Here is a 14,781-nt window from a genome sequence, read left to right on the forward strand (position 1 = left end):
ACCACAGGACCTCAAGGAGATTTATATTCCCTACCTGTGAGCACTGAAAGTTGGATTTTTTTATGGTAAGTGATCAAAAGATGTTAATGAGTCACCAAGATGCAGTTTGTCCTGGAACACTGGTGTTTTTATTGGGCCATCTGGGCTTTACTGCAACGCAAACAGCATTACCTGACGATTGCTATTAACATTATAATCATTAACGAAACACCACAGTGCTCAGATTTCAGGTTTTGTCTCACCTGCTGCACTGCCCAGGCTTTTCAAAACCAAAGCTGGGATTTAGAGAGCAACCCAACCAAAAATCCATCATTGGGGAGAGCATGATGTCCCTAGGCAGACTCCATCCACCCTCCTGTGTGCAGAGGCTGTGGTTGCACCTCAAATACATTTTTTTCTGCTGGGAAATGACCTCAGGTAGCAGCTGACAGCCCTGCTGCCAGGGCCAAACTCTTCCCTCCCCTTACCATGGGACATGAGACACCTTTGTTCCCAGGTATATGTGGTTAGGAGAACACATTGTCTTTCCAAGCCTGCCCCACCTCTCTGCAAGAGGTGTACAGCTCTGCACTTGAGCAGAAGATGGCACATGGGGGATGAGTGTCAAGTTGCCAAAAACAAAAAATGGAGGGAAAAAAACCCACTAAAAAAAGTGCAAACCCTTTTCAATATGTATCCAAATAACCACTACCTAGACAACATGTTTGCTGGACTAAATTTTTAAATCAGACATCTTCTCCACTAGCTGTTGCCTCACTCATCATCTTTTGTTCTGTTGGGACATTAGATTTGTTCTGAGTACTGAGCCTCTTGTTGAAAAGCTGTGAACAGATGATAATTCTAGCAGCTATCCTGAGCTGAATCCCTCTCCTTGGGGAGGACATCTCCACCTGAGCTCATCCCACCTGATTCTAGGCACTAAACTAAGACATGAGAATTAGTGACAGCTCCAGTAAGCATCTGAGGTAGGAATAGAGGGGGAGGCAGAGAGACAGCTTGAACAAGGTGTCCTGCATCAGTGTGGAAGGAGAAGCATTTTTGTCTGTAAATGCCAATAATTTACAGCATTGAATCCTACTATGCCTAGGCAGGAGGAAAGGTCTAAGAACCAGCCCAAACCCCCAAAATCTTGGCTAATGCAGAGCTCACCCTATGCACCTCATCTTGGAGGCACCCACTGCTCATCTCCTGGTCCAGCTGCACCTCAACCTCATGTTTAGTCTTAAGTCCAGGTCTCCAGAGCATCTCCAGGAAAGGGGGGAGCAGAAAGGTGCTTTACAGAACACCATCCATCCACAGGATTTGCAGACACAGCCCTGTCTAAAGCCACAGCAAAATGATGTGTGAATTCTTACTACAGTTCACCAGACCCAGGCAGCTTGCTTCAAGAGCATAGAATCATGGAATTGGCTGGGTTGGAAGGGACCTCAGAGATCATCAAGTCCAACCCTTGATCCACTCCCGCTGCAGTTCCCAGCCCATGGCACTGAGTGCCACGTCCAGTCTCTTTTTAAATATCTCCAGACACAGAGAATCCACTACTTCCCTGGGCAGCCCATTCCAATGGCTGATCACCCTCTCCAGAAAGAAATTCTTTCTAATCTCCAACCTAAACCTCCCCTGGCACAACTTGAGACCCTGCCCTCTTGTCTTGCTGAGAGTTGCCTGGGAAAAGAGACCAACCCCCCCCTGGCTCCAACCTCCTTTCAGGGAGTTGTAGAGAGTGATGAGGTCTCCCCTGAGCCTCCTCTTCTCCAGGCTGAACACCCCCAGCTCCCTCAGCCTCTCCTCATAGGGTCTGTGCTCGAGTCCCTTCACCAGCCTGGTTGCCCTCCTTTGGACCCGCTCCAGCACCTCAATCTCCTTCCTGAACTGAGGGGCCCAGAACTGGACACAGTTCTCAAGGTGTGGCCTCAGAACAAAAACATACAGTTGAAAAAGGAGTTTATATAATTCATCTTACTTTGGCTGGACAGTGCCTCACTCTGTACTGTGGTACCAACCTCCCAATGGGAGCCAGGAACCTCACTGATGGGACTGGCACAGCTCCACTGCTTCCCAGTGAAGCCAACATAAAGACAGCTGCATGCTGGGTCCAAAGTATGAAGCCACAAAAAAGGTTCCTTTTAATTATTGAAGATTTACACACTCCTTGGTCCCATGACTGCTTTTACAACTCTCCATTGAAAGCATCATCACCCACCGTTCAAGCAGGATTATTTTCCTTTTCATTTGGACTTTTACTCAACAGCAAATTTAATTAACTGACCTAATGGACTAGAGCTGTGGATTGAAAAAAAAACCAACAAAAACAACAACAACAACAACAAAAACCAAACTAAAAATCCCAGCTCCCACTAAACACACCACTGCAGCAAAAAAATCCCCAAGTAAAACCACAAAACTCAGAGAAAAAAAAAAGTAGTTTACACTACTCCTTTGCAGAGATGCAAAATAATTTTTAAATCCTCATGTTGTGAGGTACAGCTTCTCCATGCTGGCAACCATTTGCTTTTCATTGTCTTTTAACAAAACATCCCAAAGCCTTTCACAAGCTTTTGAGTTGTGCAATATCTTTACAAGTCAGGAAGGCAGCTCCTGGGCAGTGCCACCATATCCATGCCAGAACTTCAGCCAAGCTGCAGACTGATACTCATTTTATTAAAACCTCATAGATGCACACAAGAAGAGCTGGTGCTGCACTCCCTGTTGACCACACACTTCTACCAGCATACAGAGCATCCCCAGCACTGAGCTGAATGATTAATGTGGCTCAGCACCTTCACCACCACTGTATCCCCTCAACCACCTCATCCCAGTGACAGAACAGATGCCACTACAGAAACCTCGATTCAGAGGTCCTTGCCACAAGCTTTGGAGCTGCAGGTGACATTTCTGGCCTGCAATTATTTATTGCAACTCCAAGCAAGCAACATGTTACTTAGAAAGTGAAGCAGCACTTAAAAGGCATGCCACTGAAATTCAGCTGCATTCTAAATCAGATAACTTCCCATTGACTTACATGAGAATCTATCCATTTGCACAGTAAAAAAAAAATCAGACATCCACTCATTAATGCTAACTTCATCAGCCACAGTGAGGTGGAGGTGTTCCCCTCACCCTTCTGACTGCGCAGAGCTGCTGCTCTGCTTGTCTCTTCTTCTATTGGGAAAAGGGGAAAACAAAGAAAAGACTATTTCACACCTGTCACAAGATCACCTGATGGAAGCTTCCAAGAACAAATTCATCATCACACATGCAAGGTACAGTCAGGGTGACGTGCATGCAAAGCAGTGACTAATTATAGACTTTTTGCTGAGAAAATTTCTGAGCATGAAGGGCAAAATTTAAATTGTTGATCAGCATCACTTTTGTTATAACATGTTTGGAAACAAACCAATCACTTGGAATTAGGCTCCTTGTACCAGTGTTGACACCTGTATCTGCCATGTAAGAAATAAAATTTAAAAATACTTCAAAATATGTTCTTTCAGATGCAGATTCCCTTCATTTCATTGAAAGATGGAGCATAATGCATGGAAAGTTGCCAGAAAATGTGTTTGTGTAGCATGGGAGTCCAGGGAGGTAGAAAAGCCTGTTTTCCACTGCCCAGTCCCTTGGCTCCACTGGAGGGCAAGAAAGTCTGACCCTGCTCCTGACAGTGCCCAGGCCCCACACAGGCTGGGGCAGGTCATGGCATGAGAGAGAACCCCCCCCACTTCCTCAGGGTCCCTGCAGCCCTGCCCAAGACCTCCATGCTGTGGAACAGCAGAAAAGGTGACTGGGAACAGCTCAACCTCTGCAGCTGCCCAGCCTGAAACCAGAACACAGGGACCCATCCCACCTTTTGCTACCCCTGCTCCCAGCAGCACACCCAGCTCCAGCTGACTGCTGTCATGCACAGAGAACAAAACCAACAGATTCAGGAACTGTTTCAACAATTCTATTCCAGCCAGACATCTCCAGTGCTGACAAAGCCCTGGAGCGGGGTGAGCTGTGGGACTCCAGGTGGGACTCCAGGCCCACAGCCCACGTGGTGTGTGCCACGCAGGCCTTGGTACCCAGAGCCAGCCCTTTGCAGATCAAGGTGTGAGAAAAGCTGCTTAGAGAACAGGTGATGTCAATGTCAAGCACCTCCAGCTGCATCAGCCCAGCAGCAAATGATGCTAAGTACCTAAAGTTATCTTTGCCAACACTTAGGCTCTGGGAACGTTCAATACTTCCCTCTCATTCTTCTAATTTTTGACTTTATGCCCAAGTCGGTTGCCGCCAAGAAGTGCAATTAATGTCTCCTCCTCCTCTGCACAAAAACATTCCCAATGGCACCAATTAAGCACAGGACTGATGAGGTGCTCTCCCAGACAGCTCCAGCCATCACGTGGCAATCTTGGGAACAGCTTCTGCAGAGGACAGAGGGCTAATGAAGTTTCTCTGGAAATCCCAGTGGTGGTCACCTCTTGCAGGGTGCAAGACTGAGACACAGTCTTGCACAGACTCATCTGCACACCCACAACTGCTTCTTTGGAAGCAACCATGACCCTGTCCAGTCAGTAACACCATCACATTTACCTGTGAACACAAGGCTGGCATTCTCCAGTTCTTCCTGTGGAACCTTGAAGCTGAAGGACTCGTTGTAGAAGGGATCTATTGTCCCCCGCATGCAAGAGGTCTTCTTGGTTTTTGTTAACTTTAATCCATGAACAAGCTGAATTTTCACAAAGGGATCTGAGAAAAACACAAAACACAGGCTCTCTGTCACTGCTGTTGTGAAGGTTGGGCACTGCAGGGAGGGACCATGCTGGATGGTGTGACTGGCACTTGGACCACCCCTCCCAGGCATTGGCAGTAGAGACAAAACTGAGGCAGCTGGATTAAAAATGCTCCCAGCCAAAACCACAGTTAATGACATCCTTGATAGAGGCCAAGAATACTGTTCTTTTTGGAAAATGCCAATATTCTGGCAGGAGCAGTGGCTGAGGCAGGGAACGTGGGAAAAACACCTGAAGACATGTGGAGCAATTACCAACCAGCGTGCTCAGAAATGGCAAAGAACAATGTGTGGACAGAGCAGTATAAGCTGCTTGCCAACTGGAAAAGGCAGGATAGCTCAAATGAGGCCATCTTGCTGTGAAAACAATTTCCAGCTTAGAAAAGGGAGAACTAAGACAAGAACTGAGCCCAAGACAAGAGGGCAGGGTCTCAAGTTGTGCCAGGGGAGGTTTAGGTTGGAGATTAGAAAGAATTTCTTTCTGGAGAGGGTGATCAGACATTGGAATGGGCTGCCCAGGGAAGTAGTGGATTCTCCGTGTCTGGAGATATTTCAAAAGAGCCTGGATGTGGCACTGAGTGCCATGGGCTGGGAACCACGGGGGGAGTGGATCAAGGGTTGGACTTGATGATCTCTGAGGTCCCTTCCAACCCAGCCAGTTCTATGATTCTATGATTCTATGACACTGGAAAACTTCACACCATCCACAGAGCAGGTAGATAGCATAAATGAAAACACTGCAACACAAACAACCCAAAGATGCCTGCAACATCTGCAAAACACAGCACAGCCACACAGGGGCTGCCTGACCCAATACAACATCAAGGGTCTATTAGAGCTCCTGCTTCCTCACCATGGTCCAGAGATTTTTATTTTAAATATGATTGAAGTATTCACACCTGCATTTTATCTTAGGGTAAGTGTTCCAAATACTTTCATTACTGTTGGCTATATATGTAAAATGAATATCCAGAGCCTTGTAGTATTAGGAACTGAGCATCCAAATCCTCCTGGATCCCTCACAAACTGCAGCCTCATCACTGGTCTGCTTTAAAAGCAAATATAAACTGTGTGTGAGTAACATAAGAAACACACTGCCCTTTACCTGAACCTTGGCTCATGTCTGTCTGAAGAAGTTGTTTTGCTCTAATGATGTCCACGTTCAGTCTTCCTGCACTGGGTAGGTAGTTTAGTGACAACAGCAGCTCTCCCAGCTCCACTTCATTCTGCAGGGAAAAGGGAATATGAAAATTCAGAACAGAGCTTGGAAGGGAAGAACAGGAAGAGAAATTAAATAAATCCCATTTGCCTAAGTGCCTAAAAAATAAATTTTCATCACACTCCTAAACTGCAACCAATCTGGTGGTAACTCCTGCTGGGCAGGAACAAGAAGCAGCACTATCCCCAGGTGAAGATCACTTTTTGACTGCTGATCCTTCACCAGCTTTTCAGTAGTCATGCAAAGAGGACTTACAAGGAGGAGTGGATACAAGGTCAGCAAATACTACCTGCTCCATTTGGAACAGTTCCAAGTGGTTCTGAACTTACCAACCTGCAATCCTTATTAACATACAAAACATGGACCCACTGGAGAGGACATTCTCTTTCCTTCCCATCCTCCAAGGACCCCACCAGACACTTGGGAAGTTCAGCCATGAGTTGGTAAATGTGACCTCTGGGTCACATGAAGGCAATTCAGAGGAGACATCTCCTTCAAAACCAGTCTCTTTTACCCAGAGACCACAACTTAGCTGTGTTTTTGCTGTTCATCAGGATGTACTATAGCCATGGTTTCACATCAGTACAGCTGTCCAGCCATTAGTTCTTTTCCTTTTACTTACTGATGCTGAAAACTAGTAATTAAAAAAGAAAAATAAAGAAAGAAATCTGAAGAACCAACATCAATGCTCCTTCAAATGTGACAGCTTAAAATAACCTCTTCCTCCTAGCATGACCTGGCTTCAAGATGCTATTATTCTCAGATGCAAAATACACACAAAGAAACAACTGGAGACTGAAAACACCCCAGCCAGCCCAGGCAGGGCATCAATCCATCTGCCTCATCTCTGGTCCATGCAGAGCTGGTTATTCATCCCATATGGCTGAACACTTTTAAGACAAGGCTAGATCAGATGGTCACAGCCAATTCCCAAAAGAAGAAGGAGCTGCAACAGTACTGCAATCCAAACAAGAGGCTTAAATATCTTTATGGATGCCCAGAATATTAGATTACAGAGATCAGAGACTAAAGGACTGGGCAGAAAATAAAGGAAAAGCTCTGAAACACAATCACAGCCTGAATCATCTCAAAGAACCAGGTCCATCATCAGACAGCCCAGCACACCAGGTACCCATGCCCAGCAAAACTACCAATGGCACTGGGGAAACCAAGCCTGGGGCTGCCAGGAAACCCAACCAGGTCACAACTGCTCAGCTGCAAATGGAAAAGCTCAATTTCCACCAAGTACAGATGAATCAGAGTGCTCAAAGCGAGCCCCAGGAGGCACTTGGGTACAAGCCCCATTCCTCTCCCAGGAGCAGCACAGCAGCTCCTGCTCAGGGCAGCTACAGGCTCCTTGCCCATCGAGCCAGGCACGACAGCTGACGTCAGGTAATGGTGTTAGAAGTTTTCCCCCAGGCACTTTGTCTCCTCTCCTGTTCCTGTTGACTTGTGGTGAGGGCACCAGGACGTGCCTGGCATGCAGGAGCAGGTGGCAGGATGAGGAGGTTCTGCACCTCTGATGCTACATAATACAATTCAATCAAATACCCTTTTTTTTTTTTTAAGCTTTCTGCAGAAAGTATGGCAATAGGCTGCCCAATTTCACATCAAAGGTCTCTTCATTTTAGGAGCTAGCAAAGCAACCTTTGTGTTTAATCCCACTCATTTAATGACCAAAAGACAAGGAAAGCACCATGCAGGGAGCAGGGTGAGGGCTGCAAGTGCAACAACATCCTGACAGCCCCTGGGTGAAAAGCACAGATCTGCATGGCAGCTCCTGAGGCAAATCCATGTGCCCTATTGACATGCTCCAGAGCCAGCTCCAGAGCCAACCTGGCAGCATCCACCCCAACCTGGCCCTCTTTCTGCCTTCCCTTCCCCACAGCCCCCCATGAGAAAAAGCATCTGATACCTCACCCCAGACTCACAGCATCTCTTGGGCCACATCATGTGGCAGGAGGTGGTTACACAGCACATGCACTCACATTCATTGCCTGCATTTTCTCCTGTTGCTCCAGCCTGTTTGCTTCACTTAGACAGTACCCCTCTTCTGTCAACCTTTGCCAACTCCCAAACCTCACAACAGCCTGAAGACACTTTCATCATCAGGAACAGCTGGTGACTTATAAATCTATTACCATGACAATAAAGATGCATTGCAGTACCCATGATGCCACCCACAAGAGGATCCCCCTGAGGTAACTCTGAACCTCAGCTCACTTCTTACAGCATACCCACATTTTTAGCATATCCAATCCTACTTCCACTTACATTAATTGCTGCATCGGGTTCCATGCAGGTTTTAATTCCTAGAAATTCAGGTACATTTGGACAGCACAAACTAGGAAACCAATTAACAATATTATTACCCACTGGGAAGAGACAATAATACAGCTCTGGCTGCAAGTACCAAACTGGGACTGGGCAGGGATGTAGGACCTTGCAAGTCACCTCAAGCTTAGAGCATTAAAAAATCCTCACTAAGATTTAGGGTAATTTCTTCTGGATTCATCCATTGATGGAACGTAATGACCTTACCTGCAGGAACTAAGGGGCTTCCCTGGGTCAGGGAGGAGCAGGGAAGCTCAGCAAGGGAAGGCAGACATCCACACTTCTGACACATTTATATTTATCCCCCATTTAAAAAAAACTTGACCCACACTGACAGTATCAGACTGGGCATGTAACACTGAGGCACAGGCAGGAGAACCAGGCACCTACCCCCACCTCAACTCTCCCAGCACTGTGTCCTGTAACCCCTGTAGAGGTTATTGAAGGAGCCATTATACTGTAACCATCATGTTTCTGCCTAACCCTTGAGCCTTTGACAGGTAAAGGTAAAACTGCACCTTTGATTTGCCATAGAACCTACCTTAACTGGGATACTGGCACTTGTAGAAAAGCTCTTACTATATGGGCTTAAATTTGAGCAAGGCAAGATATAAAATGCTATACTCTAAGTGTCAGAAGCCACACTGCCACCAGCTTTCATGAGTCTCAGATCAGACCTAGTCTCCCAAATCTTAAGAGCACATTCTGCCTCTTAATGGTTTTCAAGTATGCCCAGATTTCTGTTAAGTGTTTTAAGCAGAGGGACAGACAACCTGACCCACAGGGGCCACAGCAGGACAGGTGTGCTCAAAGCCAGCATGAAAGTAGCAGCCCTGCTGCAGGCCAAGTACTGGCAGCACTTGCAGTGATAGAAAAAGGTTTTTCCAGAAGGAAACCCAGATCCTGCGGTAGTTCCTCTCCCCAGGAGTGACTCAACCTTTCTAAGGCACTTAACCCAAGCACTGAACTTCCTCTGATCTTATAAATTAATTATAGCAAGCTTAGCCACAGGGATCTAGGAAAAATGCTTCAACTCCTTCCATGGTGCCCAAGGGGATGCCCAGCACTTCAGAAAATGGACCAGTGGCCCACAGCCACCAGGTATTCCTCATCAGCACATTGGAATGGCACTGCCTACACCATGCCATGCCACACCACACTCCCTGGTGTTCTCCTGCTCTTTGGTCACTGTCATCACTGGGAAACACTCAGGGAATTACCCAGTTGCTCCAAGAAGCCTGAGATACAAGGTGTACCTCCTTAGGATTGAGTCCCCAACAAGCTCACACCATTGTTTGTCTTTTCCTAGGCCTTTGCAACAGCAACCACAGCACTGCTGGTTTTGCCTTGAATTTTCTGCTCACAGAAGGCAGTGTGGGGAGATGCCCCTCAGCACTGACCTGCAAAGGCATCATTTTTTGCCATTATTATGCTGCTGATGAGCTGATTTGTGCCGAGATCCCCGGGGACCCTGGAAAAGCAATTTCCTGTCTGATGAAGTGCCAGAGTGACACCAAGTCTGGGATGTCTGAGGCTCTCCTGTAGCTCTGATTAACATTGCACTCCTGGCTGCTCCTCTCAGCAGCTGTATTACACAGACAGCCCTTGGGTTTGCAGCCTTGAGCTCGCCTCTGATCCAGAACCTTCTGCAGCCACCATAGGGGCTGAACCAGACACAGAGGAAAAGGGGTTGTTTGTTTTGCTTTTTTTCTCTTGTCTGTCATCTCCAAAACAAAGTGAGGCTATCTCAAGGGAAGAGGAGTTTTTAATTAATACCATTTGCACTTCTTGTTTGGATCAGGGCACTTCTTCCCTTACAGCCCACCCCCACCCAGCCTGGTCATGCATTGCTACAACCCCAGCAAAATTCTGCAGCTGAAACCCTCCCTGGATCCCGATGGGAACCAGAGCACATTACATCAGCACAGACATCTATGCAATGCTCCTAATGAAGTTTCAGATTGATTTTCCTCCTCAAGGTTATCTGTGATGGTACCTCCAGGCACACTAGAAACCTGACGGTTTAGAACAGTTTGCTCCAACTGGCTCTCTATAGCATCCTGTGGCACACAGCAATCTTATAAGGAAGGATGAGCTATTAAGGACCAGAAACTGAAAAAAACGCATAGTTACCAATGGTTAAGAACAATGTTACCTATATAACAGTCAGGGAGTAGATGCATGGTGAAAAGAGGCACAAAATTCCTTGCATCAGTTTGTATGGCCATGAGAAAGTCTCTCTTGTGTGAAGACCTTTGGGAAGAAGATTTCCTAAGGAGAGGAAATCCTGCTCACAGACCCCCCACACCTCTCTGAGCTCTTCCTTAGCAAAATAAACACTGGAGCATGCTTGGTATTCCATAGAAAGGGCAAAGAGTAAACACCACAGAGGTGAAGGCACGAGGTGGCCAGGATGACAGCTGGAAGCAGAAGAAACAGATAAGGATAAATAAGAGAATGTTACCAAGAAGAAAAATGTCTTAGTGTTGGAGCTTTAAATACTTGAAAAGGAAAGGAAAACACACACAACTGAAATGGACCCGGGTGGGGGGAAATAAATATACAGTGAAAGAAAGATGGCAGAATGCCATTAAACTAAAATATGACAACAAATCATTGGTTAAGAGGAAAAAGTGTTTGTTGGGAGACAAAGCCACATGGGGAAGCAGTGTGAAAATCAAGGAGCCTGCTGCACTGCTGCTGAGTCTTCCCTGGGAAGGCAGTGCCATAGATAAAGACCCATCACAGCATCCCCTCAGTGTTCCCTCCAAAATGGCTCATTACCTCCATTTGAAATGCCTTTCTCCCTTTTCTTGCCCAACCAAGGCAGGGAAGGAACAGCAGTGCAGCATTTGTTGCAGGCTTATCCCAGAGATGGGAATCAAAAATTGCAGAGAGCTGCTGTAGCAAAGCCACTTTGTTTGTAGAGCACACACCATTTTGAATGTACAAAGCTGGCAGCTCATTCCATGGCACTCATAATACAAAGTTAAAAAGGCAAGTCCAATACATACTCCCACTACTGAAAAAAAACCACCCTTATTTGAGAGGAGAATGAATTTCAATGCTACTTTTTCATAGGCAATTTTTTTTTTCCTTTTGCAGAATGATGTCCAAGCTCTCATTACTGATGGTCTAAAACATTTATTCCTGCCCACTCAAATCTGCCAAAAGAGAAATGAATCATATGTCAATAAAACTTGGGGTCCTGAACATGTGTTTTAGAATTTATCTTAACAGAGAAATGTGTGAATCTGAGCCCAGCTACAGCAAGCCCTGCCAACTGCATTCACGGTAATTAAGCAAAGCCACACACATTTAAGGGGATATTTAAGGAGTGCAGAGTGTTCCTATGGGGATTGGGCTCAAGAGCTACTCCATGAGAAGCTACTGTGCTTCAGAAACACATTAATTACCCCGCCAGAAAAGCCTCCCAGAACTATTGAGGATAAAGAATTTGGCACTACCTGCACTGACATTTTCTACAAGGAGTAGGTCCTTCTGTTCAGCTCTTGGCTCTGATGATACTTTGGGCAGCAGCTTCCCTGTGCCTCTGCTTTGGACTCAATCCTCCTAAGTGCTCTATGCATGATCCCAATAAAAAAGCACTTCTGTACAGGTATAGCTTTTGGCTTGACATTTAGCATCAAGTGGTCTATTGTCTGATTCCTCAAGGCTGGGGGGATAGCATGTTGCTCACTCATACTCGGGTTCTCTGATGACCCATTCCTGACACAAGGAGCATGGCATAGCTGCACAGCCCACCTTATAGAACCATAGAATCTTTCAGGTTGGAAAAGATCCTTGGGATCATCAAGTCCAACCACCACCCCTACTCTACAAAGGTGTTCCCTAAACGATATCCCCCAACACCACATCTAAACAACCCTCAAAGACATCCAGGGATGGTGACTCAACCACCACCCTGGGCAGTCTAGTCCAGTGTCTGACCACTATTTCTGTGAAAATTTTTTTTCCTAATGTCCAGTCTAAACCTACCCTGTTGCAGCTTGAATCCATTCCCTCTTTTCTATCACTAAGTACCTGTGAGAAGAGACCAGCACCAACCTCTTTACAATGGTAGAGAGTACCTTCAGGTAGTTATAGAGAGTGATGAGGTCTCCCCTCAGCATCCTCTTCCTCAAACTAAGCAGTCCCAGTTCTATCAATCATTCTTCATAATATTTATTCTCCAGGCCCTTCACCACCTTCATTGTCCTCCTCTGCACTCACTCCAGCACCTTGATATCTCTCTTTTATTGAGGTGCCCAAAACTGGACACAATACTCAAGGTGTGGCCATACCAGTGCTGAGCACATGGGGACAACCACCTCCTTACACCCAAAGCAAGTTCCCAGCTGTCAGTTAACTCCATCAAGTGGTAACAAGATATTCTGCTATTAATGACAATAGGCTTTCACTCAGAGAAGATTAACATCCCACCCACAGGCCTAAAGAGCTTATTGAGGAGTAAACAGACAGCAGCTGGACCATGCCTCAGCCTGGGAGAAACCCACCCATCCCTGCTGACACCACATGCACCCTGAGACTGCAGGCACCCCCATCAGGCATCCCCATCTTCTTTAGCAGGGCTCACTTGTATTGGCACAGTCCTGTACTGAAGGGGTGTTCCAGCTCTGGAACTCAGCATGGTAGTGGGACAAGGACACAGCACCTGCCTTTACCAGCACACTCCATGGTGGATAGAGCAAAGACAAAAATCAATGATTATCTTAGACAGTACCAATTCTTTCTGCTCTTCCAAAAACTTTGCCTCATCCCACTGCCATTGGTATGAAAAGAAAACCTTCTCTACAGATCCCGCCATCTGGATTAATTTTCTTCCATGCCATCATGTTTCTGTCTATGGATGCCAGTAAAAAAATCCAAATCAAACAAACTACCAAGTATCTCCTTTCTTTCATCTTTATATATCACATCTATGACTGTCTATTCTTCTCTCCTTCTTGTTATTCCCTTTCCAAGTACCTGCTTCAGCATTTTCTCCAACATAATCTTTATCACTGGGGGTTGCTGCTGACAGCTGCTGCTCCATGTCAGAGCCCCAGGGCAGCCAAACCAGCCTGGAAAATTTTCATCAACTAACAATTAGAACTGTGTCATGGCAGCTTTGTGCTGCTCTCCACAATCCAAGGACATCTTCTACAAAACAGAATGTTACTGCATGTAGATTTTTTTTGTCCCCAGCTATCATGACCTCACAACACAAAGTTCACTTCAGCAGATTTAGGTTTAATCCAACAAGACATTCATAAAGGCTGCCTATCCCTCAACTAATCAAGCAAAAACTTGAAATATAAAAGCATATCAAAAATGTCAGCATATCAAATGTATCATTCCACAGGCAGAATCTTCCAACTAGCAATCAAAAAAACCTCACAAATATCTAGCACAAGCATCACTGTTATTGAAAGCTATCAAAATGCAGTTTTTCAAAGTAATAAGCTTTATTGTCTTACTTCTTCCTGGACTTAACTTTTTGATCAATGCATTTAAATCACTACTAACAGACAATACACCTTATTCAATGAACTTTAGAAATCTTATCACTGAGAAAACATGGGAAGGTGAGACAAAACATCCTCCCTGGATGTCCTGGTACATTTACTGTTGTTCTCTTTGCAGCTGCAGTCTGTCAGCTAAGCCACAGCCAAAAAGAACAAAGAAGTATGAAAAAAATCAAAACAAGGCACTTCAGCAAGCAAGGTGCAAAGGACTTTTTGCTTAAATAGCTTTCCAGACACTAGCAAGCAGATCAATGCAGAAGGCTGGTAAGTTTAGTTCCTGCCCATTCAAAAGGAGTTCTCTTTTACTCCTTTCTTTTATAACTATCAGAAATGCCAATTTCTGCATAAATATTTTATCTTGAATCCTGGTGAAGCACTGATGAAAACAGCAGCAGATTTCAGTGAAACTTTGGAGAGGGAAGAAAGGCTGGCTCTGGACCTGGCACATGAAGGCAGAGATGATCTTGTCTAACCAAGGTCTGTATTAACTGTGGAATTAATCCATGTTATAAATAGATACGTAATTCAAAGAAGTGTTTATCATGCAAAACAGGGGGTGGTGGTGAAGGGGTGGGGAAAAGCAAGGTGTGAATCACAGGAAGGGATGCAAAGAGGAGAGCACTGGCCTCAGGCAACATAGAGCCCGGGAAGAACCTCGAATAATAAAAAAAAAAAACAACAAAACAAACAAACAAAAAACCTACAAACCAAAACAAATAAAAACAAGCACAAAACAATTGTTGCAGGCATTCCTAAATAACCATTTGGGAGAAAGGCTCAGACAGTGAGGGAAGCACAGCAATATCTGTCCTTGTTCATTTTCTTTATGAACCTCATAATACACCTGTCCCCTCACTCCCTACTGCTGTTTTACCAACCAAAGCAGATCCCACAACCACAGACATGACCTGCCTGAGGACATGCTCAGGGAC

The 14,781-nt window shown here is 45.6% G+C and overlaps 1 protein-coding gene across 1 annotated transcript in view; it reads right to left on the bottom strand.

Annotated features, from left to right (window-relative positions):
- Positions 1–14,781, bottom strand: part of SYT17 (synaptotagmin 17) — a 37,892-nt gene that overhangs the window by 11,034 nt on the left and 12,077 nt on the right. The window contains exons 6-7 of the mRNA XM_030459850.1: positions 5,874–5,994; positions 4,570–4,725 (exon numbers count right to left, since the gene is read on the bottom strand). Of these exons, the coding sequence (XP_030315710.1) occupies positions 4,570–4,725; positions 5,874–5,994 (277 nt within the window). The remainder of the gene's footprint in view (positions 1–4,569; positions 4,726–5,873; positions 5,995–14,781) is intronic.

The sequence above is a fragment of the Calypte anna genome, chromosome 14 (genome assembly GCF_003957555.1).
Source record: "Calypte anna isolate BGI_N300 chromosome 14, bCalAnn1_v1.p, whole genome shotgun sequence".
NCBI classification, from domain to species: Eukaryota; Metazoa; Chordata; class Aves; order Apodiformes; family Trochilidae; genus Calypte; species Calypte anna.